The 13,788-nt window shown below is 42.4% G+C and overlaps 1 protein-coding gene across 3 annotated transcripts in view; it reads right to left on the bottom strand.

Moving 5' to 3' along the window:
- TSPEAR (thrombospondin type laminin G domain and EAR repeats) overlaps positions 1-13,788 on the bottom strand; it is a 70,551-nt gene that overhangs the window by 29,543 nt on the left and 27,220 nt on the right. For all 3 annotated transcript variants that reach the window (XM_053312723.1, XM_053312720.1, XM_053312722.1), the window contains exons 5-6: positions 4,931-5,087; positions 113-244 (exon numbers count right to left, since the gene is read on the bottom strand). In XM_053312723.1, coding sequence (XP_053168698.1) covers positions 113-244; positions 4,931-5,087 — 289 coding nt within the window. The remainder of the gene's footprint in view (positions 1-112; positions 245-4,930; positions 5,088-13,788) is intronic.

The following is a 13,788-nucleotide window of genomic DNA, read 5'->3' as shown; positions in this document are numbered from 1 at the left end:
AGCTAGGGTTCCAGGGACAAGATCTATCCTCCACAGCCTGAATAGTTACCTCCTTTGAGCTAATGCTACTAAGAGCATCAGAGCCAGAATTCAAAATATGCCCAGCATTTACCTTCTAGCAGGGAAACCCATTCATTTCCATTACAGAGATACAATCCTTTCTGAGCAGCATTAAACCAGAACTGGCCACTTTCACTCTTGGTGCAGGGAGGACGGGACCCCAAAGTCACCTTCATGTCTGCTTCTGAACAATGACAAAAAACTACAGATGAAACAAGCCCTGAATGACATGAGCAACAGATAAATACTTCCTCTGACACAATAAGAAATATCATTTCATGACATGCACTCATGATCTGCATAATAAAAAATGAATGTAACTGCATTATGTTATTCACACTCCAGGTATAAAAACTGCATTACAACAAGCATTCCTAAATGTGTTCTGGATCTTAGCAAACAATCCAAATGCAATGGAAAGGCAACAACTGAAAATAATACTCTGCTTATGTTATGATACAGTTCTAGGAAAATGCTCTTCTCCTGCTTCATTTGCTACTGGACAAATATGGTATCTGCAAGAGAAGGCAATGAGTTTAGCCAAGACAACCTCTAGACCAGTTCCTTGGCTACTGATGACCTTTTGAGCTTCAGTAAGTAATAGCTGGTGTGACATTCATCTGGATAAAAACATTTCAGATGGAAAGAATTATATTTTTATTTCCTTAAGAAAGTGGAGGATGCCATTTCTGCTGAGCTGAAGAACACTGGTGTCATTCCTTCTGATTTTCTTATGGTAGAACAGATGCTGAGAACATTTGGGGCCATCACACGACTCTGTGGTATGCAACCAGCTAAAATTAATTGTGCTCAGATGCCATGGAAACCAATGGGACAAGTCAGTCATGACTAAATTAATTCCAAGGGCCAACATTCCATGCAACAGAACACTGGGGTGACCTGCTGGGGCTACTGGCAATGTGAAAGGCAGCTCTGGTGGTATTGCAGAAGTGGGAAGTTGCACAACAACCGAAAACAGTGTATGGATACTTGGAAATAGTGTGATGCAGGTTGAATTTAGCTGAATTAGTGCCTGGGTGGGAAAAGACAATTTAATGTGGAATAGGATTTCAGAGATGAGACCTGCTCTCTACACTTCCACTCATTTTCATTTTAACTCCTTCTTGTCATTGCTATTAAAAGCACCAAACAGAGTCACAATTTAGAATGTGCCCAGAGAGCACTTACCTTCTAGCATAGACACCCACTCATTCTCATTGCACAGATACAGTCATTTTTGAACTAGTTCCTACATGGAAATAGCCTCCATCTAGAAAAAAGTACTATTCTATCATGTGTGAAGTTAGCTGATTTCTTTTGTTGCAAACACATGGATCAAGTAGCTGCTATGCATACTGGCTTTCTAAACCATGTGCTCATGACAAAATAAGTACTCACACACCACACATGATGGTGCATAGGTCTTCTCTTCTATGGAAAATACCTTGGATAGAAAAATGGCATGTGTGAAGCAGCATTCTGAGATCAGCTTTCCTCATTTCTTGCAATGTTCACAGTTGCCAAAACCTTCCAAAATAACAAGGCTGAACACTAAATAATGTGTGATTGGTTAGAACTGTGAAATGCCAAGAAATAGAACAGAGCAGAGTCTGTGGATACTCCGGGGATATTTCCAGGTGGCAATTAATTCTAACATTAACAGAGATTATGACAATAACTTTTCTGAGGTATCCAGATGATGTCATGGATGTCTCACAATTGGTTAGCACCATCTACTGGCTATTTGCCGATGATATATGATAAATCCACAAAAAATTCATCCCTTTTAAATACTAGTTTTAAGGTAATATTTAAAAGGGACGGTTCTTTCACAGATTAACAAATGTCCTGCAAGTAGTGCTAAGAAACAACATGACATCCTGCATCTGGATGCCCCAGTAAATTTCCCATCACAATTTGTGTTCACATTTGAATAAATGGCCATCTGGAAATGACCCTAGACCCAGCCAATTCTCAGGGCAGAGTGCTTTTTACAAGCTTAAATTGTGCCACTTCTTGGAAGATAGAAACCTAGCTGCTATAATACACATGTTGATTACCTCCAGACTGGATAAATGAAATGCAGTTTTTGTTGGACTGCTTTTGAAGAGAATTAGGAAACTTCAGCTGGTCCAAAATTCAGCAGCTATTGTGATTGGCTCTAAAGCATATAGTACACCTATCCTCAGGGAATCACACTGATTTCCAGTTGGTTTTTGTACCCAATTAAGAGTGCAAGATTTGATCTTTGAAGCCCAAAATGATCTGCAGCCAGGTTAGGGAGCATTTTCTCCCATCCAGAGACCCTTGAGTGGTGATAACTGCTTTGAGTCCTGCTACCTACCATTTGAGGTGAGATGGGTGGGGATGGGGAGCAGGGCCTTCTCTGTGATGGCACTCTTACCCTGAAACCAGGGGCAATCTTATCTATGGGCAAAGTGGGCAGCACTCACTGTAAATTTCTTAATCAGTCATGTCGTCTCTACCTTCATTTTATGTGCCTGCTGCCTCCCTCTGTTGTTCCCTGCTGATCTTACCTGTAGCCTGCTACTGCTTTAAGAGTTGTGAGGTGGGCGATGGTAGCAAAGAACAAATGAAAAGCCCCATATCCTTTAAAACATTAATACTAACAAGGCAGGAGCCAATAAGCATGCTCACATTTGATTTTGCAAAGTGGGTTGTCCTAGGACCATTCTATAAACCAATCAGAGAGGGACAAGTCTGATTGACGCCTCAGGCAGCCAAACAGAGTGCCCAGAATGTGAGGAAGTCTTTTTCTTTTAACTACTCAGAAGAATCCAATCACCATTTTGGTTAGAGAGCAGGTAGGTTGGTTGGCTGTTGGTAAGTCTGATCTTTTGCTGGCTTCTTTGTTTGGCGAGGAAGAAATGCAACCTCAGCTTTCTCTCTCTTGTTCTCTGGACTGCATGCAAAACATTATGTTCTCCATTTCCAAAATGACATGCCATAAAACATTGGAAGGAACAGCAAACTGTAAGACTGGACCAATTAGATTAGAAACAGGCATAAGAAGCCACAACGTTCTTTTAGGCAGTATGCACAGATTTCTGAGTCCAAACTGCTTTTCAAATAATTGCAAAATGTCTTTCCATGTGGGTCTGGCATAGAGAAGGAATTTATTCTGTTGGAATTTATTCTGTTTAAAATAATTTTAAAAATTCATTTGCTATGCAGAGAGTTAACCAGGTTTTTCTCTGGATTGTGGCCAGTATCCGTAACATTAATATGTCCACTGGCAGTTATGGTTCCTTGGAAAAGAATTAAGGAAATGGTCTCTTTTGTTTTGTTTTTAGTTGTTGCTTGCTAGGATGGACACCCAGGCAAAGTGATTTGTGTGCTTGTGGGTGTGTTTGTATTTTGATCCCACTCATTAGCTACAAATCTCCACTTTGCCAGTTATTGCTTAGTCCTGGCTTCACCTCAGCAGCTACCCACAATTGGCTCCATCTCTCACTACCTGTGGTTCCACCCATCACCTGCTCTGCCTCACACACATCCCAGTCCCAGGAACCACCTGCCAGCACTACCTGGAGCTCTACTACATGAGATCTAGTTGGCTAACTTATTTGTGACCTTCAGAGCATTAGCTAAAACCTTTTTGTTCTGGTTTTGATTTAACTGCTGGCTGAAGTCACTTTATCCTGCTATAGATAGGCTACTATTTGTTTTAACAGTTTTGTTAATTTTTAAGGGATGAATTAATTTAGCATTTTGTTAACTTGCACAAGGGTACAAATTTTAATATCAAATATTATTGTTATGAGTTTAAGGTGTGAGCAATATGTCCAGCTATGGAGCAAGCTGAACGGCAGCCTGGGTTCAGCCCCACTCAGCAGCACTCTCCAGTTACGCACCATGCACGTGATGTCACACACAAGGGGGCATGACTTGGGCTCCAGAGGAGCCCAGAGCGAACTGCCCCTCCCGCCCAGGCTGCTGAGAGCCTGAGCAAGCTCTCTGGTTGATATTTCAGGCAGTGCTGGCTGCCCGATAGGACATTTCCCCCTTTCTCTCCCTCTTTGGAAGGAGAGAAAGGGGGGAATGTCCAATCGGGCAGCTGGTGCTGCCTGAAATAACAAACAGAGTTCACTCAGGCTCTCAGTAGCCTGGGCATGGAAGGTGAGAGTTCACTCTGGGCTCCCCTGGAGCCTGGGTCATGTCCCCCTGAAGGCTTTGGCAGCCCTCTTCATTGGCAGCCCAAGTTCTTTGAACCCATTCGCACAATGGTGGCTACACCCCTGAATGTGTCCCAAGGTCAGGATCTAACAAAAGCAGCCAACATTCCCTTATGATTGAGAGTCAGAGATACAGTTGACAGGCTAGAGGTTAAATTATCCACCTCTATCCCCCCCCTTCTCTCCCCCCCATCTTTCACCCACCTGTGGAGGTGTGGGGCTTTGGTCAGTGAAAGAAATTGTAGAGAGAGACTCATTTTTGGAGCCTGGAATAGAAGCAGCCAGGCAGAAGCTACAACAGCTTAGGACAAAGATGGGCTTTAGGTAGCTCAGAAGCTACTGGTAGGTCTTGGGCTCATCTGAAGTAGCTCTCCAGGCCTATTATATAGTGCAGGCATATATTTGCTCATCAAAGTGCTGGCAAGAGTACAAGCAAAGCCCTATCTATTCTATATCTATTGCACATGATAACAGAAATATGATACATTTTATAACTACAAGGACGATAAGGATGAAAGATTAATTATCTAAATAAGTAATTCATCTGGCAATTTTCCTTAAAAAGAAGAGGCTCATTATCAAGCATGTGGAAAGATTACAAAGTTGCTATGCTCTACAACTTTCTAATGGAAGATGGTGAACCATCTCAGCAACTCTGTTTCCATTTTACTGACCGTATGGGTATTTCAGCAGCCCGTTGCCCACTGGTTTCACAGGAAGATCCTGCAGAATTTTGGGGATGGAGAGCACTGCTAGATTAAAGTTCATGCCAGTGCACATCCATGAGGTAGCATCAGATCCTGGCAACAGAACTAGCTGCCTTAACAAGCCCTGAAAAAAGAAAGAAAGAAAAACTAGGGAATCAAGTCCATCAGGTATATAGGGTGAGAATGATTGGTGATTTACACAAGGTTTTCTTTCTTTAAAAATAAAGAGAGAGAGAGGTACTTAGTCTGCCTGAAAATCATGCTCTTCTATCTGAAAGTTCAGAGCTAATTTCAATCCTCCAGTGGTGAGAGAAATTTACTCTGCACATGATCAGAGGCACATACTTATTGCTTCATGTGTTCAGGGGTTGAGTTCTAACTTTGAAAATACATTCCAGTACTGAGCTCACAGGTTCCAGGTCTTTTGCTGCAATTGTACACATGTGTGTAGTATTCCAGCCCGTTTTAGAAAGTGGACTCTTATTAATTATTTATTTTATTTCTTACATAAATCATGATCAGAAGGGATGTTTTGGGGCTGGGAAGGGTTCTTGCCCTATTTAAGACAGCTGAGCAGAGCCTCTGGACAGCTCGGCAAGCCCCACTCCCAGACGAGCAAGTGCAGCCATGTTTCTCCATTGCTGCAGCCAGAAGCTTAAATAAAGGAGCCTCTGAGCATTGGGGAAACCTCCACAGTGTGTTCCACGCTGCCAGGAGAAGGGAAACCTCCTGACATCATCATCTGTCCTCTGATTGGCCATGAGGAAGAAGCATTACAATACAATACAATTCCATAAAAATAATTTAAAACCAAAATAAATAATAATAATAATAATAATAATAATAATAATAATAATAATAATAATAATAAAAAATAATTAAAAACCTTAAAATCAGTTAAAGACCATAGAACACCCCCCAAAAAAAAACCTCCAACCACCATAAAAAGATAACAGGAGCAGGAGAGCTTAGAGGCCTGGCTACCCTTTAGGGATTTGAAAATTCTGATGATGATCTAAATTGCCCCAAATTGGTAACATCCGGATCTTCTTGTTGTTGTTGTTGTTGTTGTTTTAATTGCCCCAAATTGGTAACATCTGGATCTTGTTGTTGTTGTTGCTGCTGTTTTAATTGCATTGGAAAAGTTGTAATTCATTCCAAAACATCAAAATTAATTTTGGAAATACTTTGGAATTTTGGAGTTAGCAAAATGGAATAGGATTTTCCCCCACAGAGGTAAATAAGGAAACCAAGGTGTGTGTATGTGGGGGAGGGGATCACTAAAAATCACCAGTTGGTTCTAGAGCCTTTAAACTTGCCACACATGTGAGGAAGGAGGTTGGGCCCCCTGTAATGGATTCAAAGATAATTCCAAACCCCTGATTTTGGTGAATTTTTGAAATGTTTGTATAAATTGGCAAAAAAAAAAATATGAAATCTGGCTTGTTTCAATACAGAACTTCACAAAATGTTTTTGATCTGAAGCCCTCCCTAGAACCATCATTCCACCCCCATGTGGAGGAACAAGGACATTCCTTTGATTTTATATTAATTTTTGTCTTTCCCATTGCAGAAGTACAGTAAAAGTGAAAGTACTTTGAACGTTTCTATTTTTTTGGTTAGAAATAATTTCTCACTTTCCCTTTTAGCCATTAAGGGATTAAAAAGTGTCATGTCCTTTAAATCCCTTTTCAAAAGGTCTGCCTGTTCCTGCAATGTTAAGGAACAGATTAATATAAAATCAAAGGAATGTCCTTTTTCCTCTACTTGGGGGTGGAATGGTGGTCCAAAGAGGAGCTTCCAAGTCCTACTTTTCTGAACACACACAGGCCTAGTAGTTTACTCCCACATAATCAGCCATAAAATACTTCACTTCTGTAATGCTTGCATGCTGCTTTGGAAGGCATTAAACTATTACTGAAATTAAAGTAACCTCCAACTAAAAAACAGATACAGATTCACCCTAATAGCCCCTGCTAACTGGGTAAGCTCACAGTTTATAGTGTTGGCTCTCTGATATTTAGCAGGAAGATAGCAATTGTCCTTACTCAGTCCAGCATACTGCCTCTCCAGTGGCTGTACTGCTGGTGGTTGTAGTGGTGGGTGCTAGGATTGTTTGCCCTTTTGGGACAGAGAACCATCTTTTGTTTCCTTAGACTTTTGCTATATAAATCACTTTGAGAACTTTTTTGTTGTTGAAAAGTGGTGTATAAATATTGTTTAATAATAACATAAAATGACAGGTCATTTGCTGAATGGCCATGCATTTGTAAGTTAATCACTGCCTAAATGTTCCAAACGATGCGCCTTATTATCTGTCATCACCTTTGAAAGCAGCTGCCATTAAGAAATATTTGAAGTACCACTTCCTCTTCTACGCATTTAGATATCCAAAAAAAGGCTACATGTGTGTGCACCACAGCAGGTGTGTGTATAATTGCGCAGTTCCATTCAAAGATAACACTGAAGATGCTGCCTTTGAAAGAATGCTCCACTCACAGGTGAATGGAAAGGGGGACAGGTGGACAGAAGCAGCTGCCCCCAACCCTGAATAATCAACACTCGCAGCTTTCCTATATTCTCTTGGGAGAGGGAATGACTGCTAAATTAATATGTAGCATAATGATATATTCTCAAGGTGTAGAAGCAGTATGGTAAGTAGACCCGAAATATAGGTGCTCCTGAGAAGTGTTCACATGTGGTATAAAAGAACTGCAGTGGCAGATTGTATGTGCAGCAACTCCTTGTCTAATCATCTCTGTAATGCTCATTCACTTAGGCAGAGTAGAATTTTTAGAAATGTAAACTGATCCTTTATGACATTCATGCACTAGGGTTTATCTTATCTCTACATTTACTCTCAGTAATTACCCAGTCCCCCATCTTCCGCATATCCCCTGGGAGTCAGTTCCAGCACTCCCCTACAATGCCTCCTTCAGCCACCCATCAAGAACACACACCCACACCCTCAGTGCAAATAGTTTGCCTTCTGACTATGTTTCAGTTTTAGAGAGGCTGTTTTTTATTCTAATCTTAATGTAATAAATCATTTTGAAATGCAAGATTAAAATTAGTATAACACACTTCAATAAATGCCTGCCTGCCTTCCTGCTTGTTTCACCTGATCTCACAGAGGTTGCATCTGATTAGGATTTTCTTTTTATGAGCTCCTAGCCAGCCATTTTTAATACTATTTTTGTTTAGGTAGATTACTGGCCACAAAGTTCACAAATGTCTGATAATGCTTAAAACCAGGCCAGGGCCAGTCCCTTAATAAGGTGTGGTGAGGCAGTCCGCTCCACTGGAAAATTGGCAGAGGCAACAGGAGAGGGGCACCCTGCACCTGCTGCTTCACCATGCCTCTCTCTGACTCACCAGCTTTTTCCAGACGATATAAATCCTAAGTGTGAGTGCTGCTCATGAGGGGGAGAGTGAGGAGGAAGCCCCCACCACCACTAGGGGTGTACACAAAACCAGTTTGTCCAGTTCAGTTCGAGACCAAACCAGGCTCGAACTGAACCAGACATGTTCAGTTTTGTGGCACTGAGCCCCTTCCCCCCAACACAATTTTGAGCTGGTTTGGGGGTTCTAAACTTAAAAAAAAAATTATTATTTTTTACTTACCGCCATGGGTCCAGCAGCCTTGGGGAACGCTGGTATGGCCACATGCATGTGTGTGTCTGCAGTTTCCCTCTTCCCCCGCTGCCCTCCCCCCAGTTCTGCCAGGGCTGTTTCAGCTCATTTCAGCCCTTTTCCCAGCAGCGACCATTTTGGAGGCCACTATGCATGCTCCCTGGCCATTTGAGTGGTCATGAATGCTCCCTGGCAGAGGAAGAGGGGAGACTGCAGAAGGCTGCAGAGACCCCCTGGAACCGCACCAGCACCCCGCCCCCCGAGGCTGCTGGACCCGTGGTGGCGAGTTTAAATCTTAAAAATAAATAAATTTAGAAACCCCGAGCTGGCCAGCGGGTTCACTTATGGGGCTCAGCTCCAGTTTGATGGCAGACTCTCAGCTATATTCCCTGCTACTTCTCCCAAATACTGGAAGGGATGCAATCAGAAAGGTACACTTTTTCACTCATGGTGGTTGTGCCCATTTCTGCAAAGATATTGGCGAAGGATACATTAATCATCCTTCAATCGCAACTTCCACTTTGTCCTATTCACTTTCTGCTGGATTTACCACCACAATCACTCCCTTCAAAAGCACACAAAGAACTATTCTCCCTACTTAGATTTCCTCCCTGCTTTCCCCCGTGTAAGCAGTGCGCACACTTAGGATCTATAACATCTGAAGAGGGATACCACCTCTCCTTTATCTGGCTACAATGCCATTTCCATTCTGTCTCCTCTCTAACTTGTGAGAAGGTGGAGGGCAGGGAATGGATGGGAGTATGGAAGAAAAAAAGTAGTGGGCTCGACAGAAAGCAGAAGCAGCAATACAGAAGGGAAGAGAGAAGTGAACAGCTCTCTTCAGTTTCAGGGGGGAGAGGAAAGAGCCCCTGTTGTTGGAGAGGGGAAAGCAGCATCATTCAGCACAATCTGCATTCCGCAAGGGAGTGAAGGGGTGGGTCTCACAGAGGTTTCTTAATGGGAGTCTCTCTGTACAGAGATGGCTCTAGGGTCTGGAATGTGGAAAGCCAGAGGCTGGAATTGTAATCCCCACCAAGCAACAGCATGGGGCTGATGTAAAAGATAGAGAGGGGTGTGTGCAGAAAAAGCCATTTGGGGAATAGACTGAAACAGAGAGGGAGAGTTGCAAGTGGGCTGAAGGCACCAGAGGGTGTCTCTGGGGCTCTTATATCACATAGTGGATCTTTTGCCTGGTAGGAGGCCTACAATTAGAGGAGCAATGGGTGTAAATAAAGCAAATATTACTGAACACCACAAAACCCTCCAAAGCTAGCAAAACCCAGAGCCTTGCCAGATGGTGCTATATTCCATCTTGACTACTGATTCCTATAAGGTATGTTGCTGGCAGTCAGATGACATTTTGCCCATCATAAAGGTAAAGGTAAAGTGTGCCGTCAAGTTTATTTTGACTCCTGGCACCCACAGAGCCCTGTGGCTTTCTTTTGGTAGAATACAGGAGTGGTTTACCATTGTCTCCTCCCGCACAGATTGAGATTATGCCTTTCAGCATCTTCCTATATTGCTGCTGCCCAATATAGTACCAGCAGGGATTTGAACCGGCAACCTTTTGCTTGTTAGTCAAGCATTTCCCCACTGTGCCACTTAAGGTGACCCTGCCCATCATATACTCCCCTGTTATGATCTACCTTCTAGTTGGAGGGCTACAGGCCACCTCCAGCCTCAGAGGGGAGTAACAACAGGAGAGAGCACATATCCTCAGCTCCTGCCTGTGGGCTTCCCAGCAGGACCTGGTGGGGCACTGTGTGAAACAGGATACTGGACTAGATGGGCCTTGAGCCTGAACCAGCAGGGTTTTTCTTATGTTATTTCTACATCTGGCAAGTTCTTATCTTGTGACTATCTCTTTTTAAAAATCAGAAGTAAGTTGCTCCATATTATTGACTCCCCCGCCCCCTAAAATTGTGTTCTTCTTTAGCCTTTAGGGAAAGAAGTCTTCTCCGTCTTCCTACACAGCCTCCTCTATCTCTCCATTTCTGTCTGTGTGCTTCTCCAAATGACTGAATCAAAAGCAGCAACAATGTTACATAGAAGCAAGAGACCCTGCAACAACATCAAAGGCATTAGGAAGCTACATTGTTGCCTCTCACTCCTCTGAGATTTCGGTAGGGATTTAAAAATGGCCAAAAGTCAAACTGCAACATTTTAAAGTGCATGCAGACACACTGAAGGGCATATCCACATAGCATAATGCCCTCCCAAGACTCTACCATACATCCAGTTTTCTACCTGTTCCAACAAGAAACAAATCAGCTATAAACCGTTTAACAGTTTCCCATTATAGCCTGTGGGTGAAGCATCAAGAAAAGAAGAGACGATAGCTGAATATAGCACTAGCAATAGCATATAGTAGCAGCAACGGCCTCTGTGCCTTCCTACCACAAGACATTATGGTGAAAAATAGCAGGTTTTGTGGGTGAAGGAAAACAAAGTAGTGTTTCTAGGAAGAAGATCTGTCTTATGCTTTGTGGATGTCATATAGAATCCAATCCCTCATTGAGAATTTGGATAATCCTGGGGGTGGGGTGGAGGGTTCAGACTGTTTCCAGGACTCACATAGCCATATAGACAGGGCCTGAGCAAGGCAAAGGTGGTAATTTACCTGGGCCTAGGTTCTATGTCCATTATCATCGGGCAGGGGATGAGGATAAATTGAGATTATTTTTTGCTGTGATGCTATGATTTTAGAGTGATTTTCAGCTTAATCTTAAAAAAAAAAATCACTAAAAATCAATGCATTGCTTGATTTACTTATAATTAAATTCACAGATATAGTCAATTATAGCCTTTGTCTCAGAGCAAGCTCACGTGAGGAAAAGAAATGCTGAATCCTCCCTGCTGAGCTTTCTGGAAAAGGCTACTCCTAAAATTCTTCTGTATTTCTAGAAGCTTCAAAAATGGCTGCCACTACCACCCTTCTCTAATACAAAGCTTGAACCTCCTTGGGCTTGGGGTGGAATTCCCAAGGAAAATTCTCTTTATTTTGCTATTGGAAAAGTACAAAAATCTTCCACGTGCAAGTCTACACATGGTGAGAAAACTTATAGCTGTTGAGCACCGGAGGAGACCAGAGCACCGGAGGTGTTTGCACCAAAGAAATCTCCCTTTTAGCCCTGCTTTCTTGAGTTCAAAAAACCACTACGAGAAAAACCATTCTGAGAGGCTTGTAAAAGAAAACAACAACAGCAACAGCTTTATTCAAGTACCACAGACAGCTTCCATCTGAGGCTTTCTCAGCTTTCAGTTACAGGTAAAAATACTCAGTAAGTTACAAGAATACTTCAAAAAGCACCCCAAATGATGTTGGGGTGGCATGCTTTTAAAAACATGGTTACCCTGTTGCAAGGAACAGGTATGTAAGAAAATACAAAAGTACCTTTAAAAGCTTACAGAGACTTTTGCAACACACTGACTGGATCGGTGAAGGCTAGTTTTCTTACTTTAGTTACGTTACAGGTAAACAATCATAGAACAGTTTCAGGGATATACAAAGCACAAACCAAAGACACAGAAAGTCTAATGCAAAATCTGACAAAAAAATTTCCCTAGACTAAACTTCACAAAGCCCAAGCCCAGGCTTCCTTTTTCTTGAGCTCACCCAAACCCTGGTTGAGAATTCAAGCCCCTGCAGTTCTATCTTCCAAGAGCTGCAGTCATCTTCCTGCAGCCATCCTCCATGGCCACATATGTCCTCTTGCAGCTCCAGCCCAGCTTCTTCTACCAAAGAAACTCACCTTCCTCCCAACGGCTTTCTAGGTCCCACTCACCTGGTATGCTGACTGGCTGAGCCCTGGAGTTCACCAGCCTGTCAGTCATGACAGGGTTCACTTCCAGTTAACTCTTTAGGGGTGGGGTGGCTGATCACTACAACATAGTTCTGTCATCCTCTCCTACCTGTGTGCCATATGTGAGTGCTCTCTGCCTAGCCATTACCATGCTCTGAATTTGTCTCCTCTTCTCATAGACGGCTGTGGGTTTTTGGTTCGATAAGATGCTCTTGCACAACTGTGCTACTTTGAAAGGATTTCCAGCTAGTTTTCTTGCTTTTTCAATATCAGGGGTGCACCGGAGCACCAAAAATATTAAAAAACAAAACAAAACTTGTGAGGAAATCCCTGAGAAGTATGTGAACACACAGAACCTGGTGCCTGGGCTTCCCATCCCCTTCCCGTGATAGGCCCAAAGTTGAAGCAGTGCTTAATGACAGTAGATGGAAAACAGAACATTGGATCATGCTCCTGTGCAGATGTTCTTTTACAAAAGCACTGGGAGAAAATAAATAAATAAATAATTCAAACAAACGAACTGGAAACTATGCATGCACAAACACTCCCTCCTTGCCTGTCTGGGGACAGATGAGTGCACCAATAGGAAGCAAGAGGCAGGCTGCCTCTGCCTCCTCTGCAACTGTATTCACCAGAAATTGATGGGATAGATGAGGAGAAGCCTGCCGTATGAACAAGTCAAGGTTTGAAAAAAAATGTAACAAACCGTAATCAAAAGCAGCAATGTCAATGGATCAGATTTACTCTGATTTATGCTCATTTATGCTTATACAAGCTTGTATGTGCTTTGTATACTTTTGTCCTAACTTACACTACGTCTTCCTGAAGTAAAGCTGCCTCCCACCCCCACCCATTTTGGGAAACTTCCAGGGTTTCAGACAGGCATATTTACAAGTCCTATCTAAAGATGTTTATGATTGAACCTTGGACCCTCTGCATGAAAAGCATGTGCTCAACCACTGAGCGGCAACCCCTCCCCAATCTCATCTTCAGAAGTATGGTCAAGAAGGTGATCATATGTTTCCATCACTATGTCACTTCTATGGCCTGGTATGTCTACCCTCAGTGATGCTGCAACTAGGATTTGTTCCTCCTAAGGTTTCTTCTTATTCATTTCCCTTGATGCCCTCTTTCTTATTTGCTGACAGATGCTGATTATTATGAGACAGGATTTTATGTGGCAAAAGCTGAAAATTTACAGGCAGTTGTGAAATCTACCACTATACCCTGTCAACTTATCCAGTACATTGCTAAGGTTCTTGATTTACAGTCTAAGTTGTATTATACATCTTTTATTTGTTATGTCAAACTTCACTTGGGTTTTATATCCCTGTATTAAATTTTCTAGAGGATTGACTTTCCTCTTTGATTTATAGAGTAACACTACCA

Source organism: Hemicordylus capensis, chromosome 3, assembly GCF_027244095.1.
Source record: "Hemicordylus capensis ecotype Gifberg chromosome 3, rHemCap1.1.pri, whole genome shotgun sequence".
Classification (NCBI taxonomy): domain Eukaryota; kingdom Metazoa; phylum Chordata; class Lepidosauria; order Squamata; family Cordylidae; genus Hemicordylus; species Hemicordylus capensis.
This window is presented reverse-complemented; position numbering and strand designations above follow the sequence as displayed.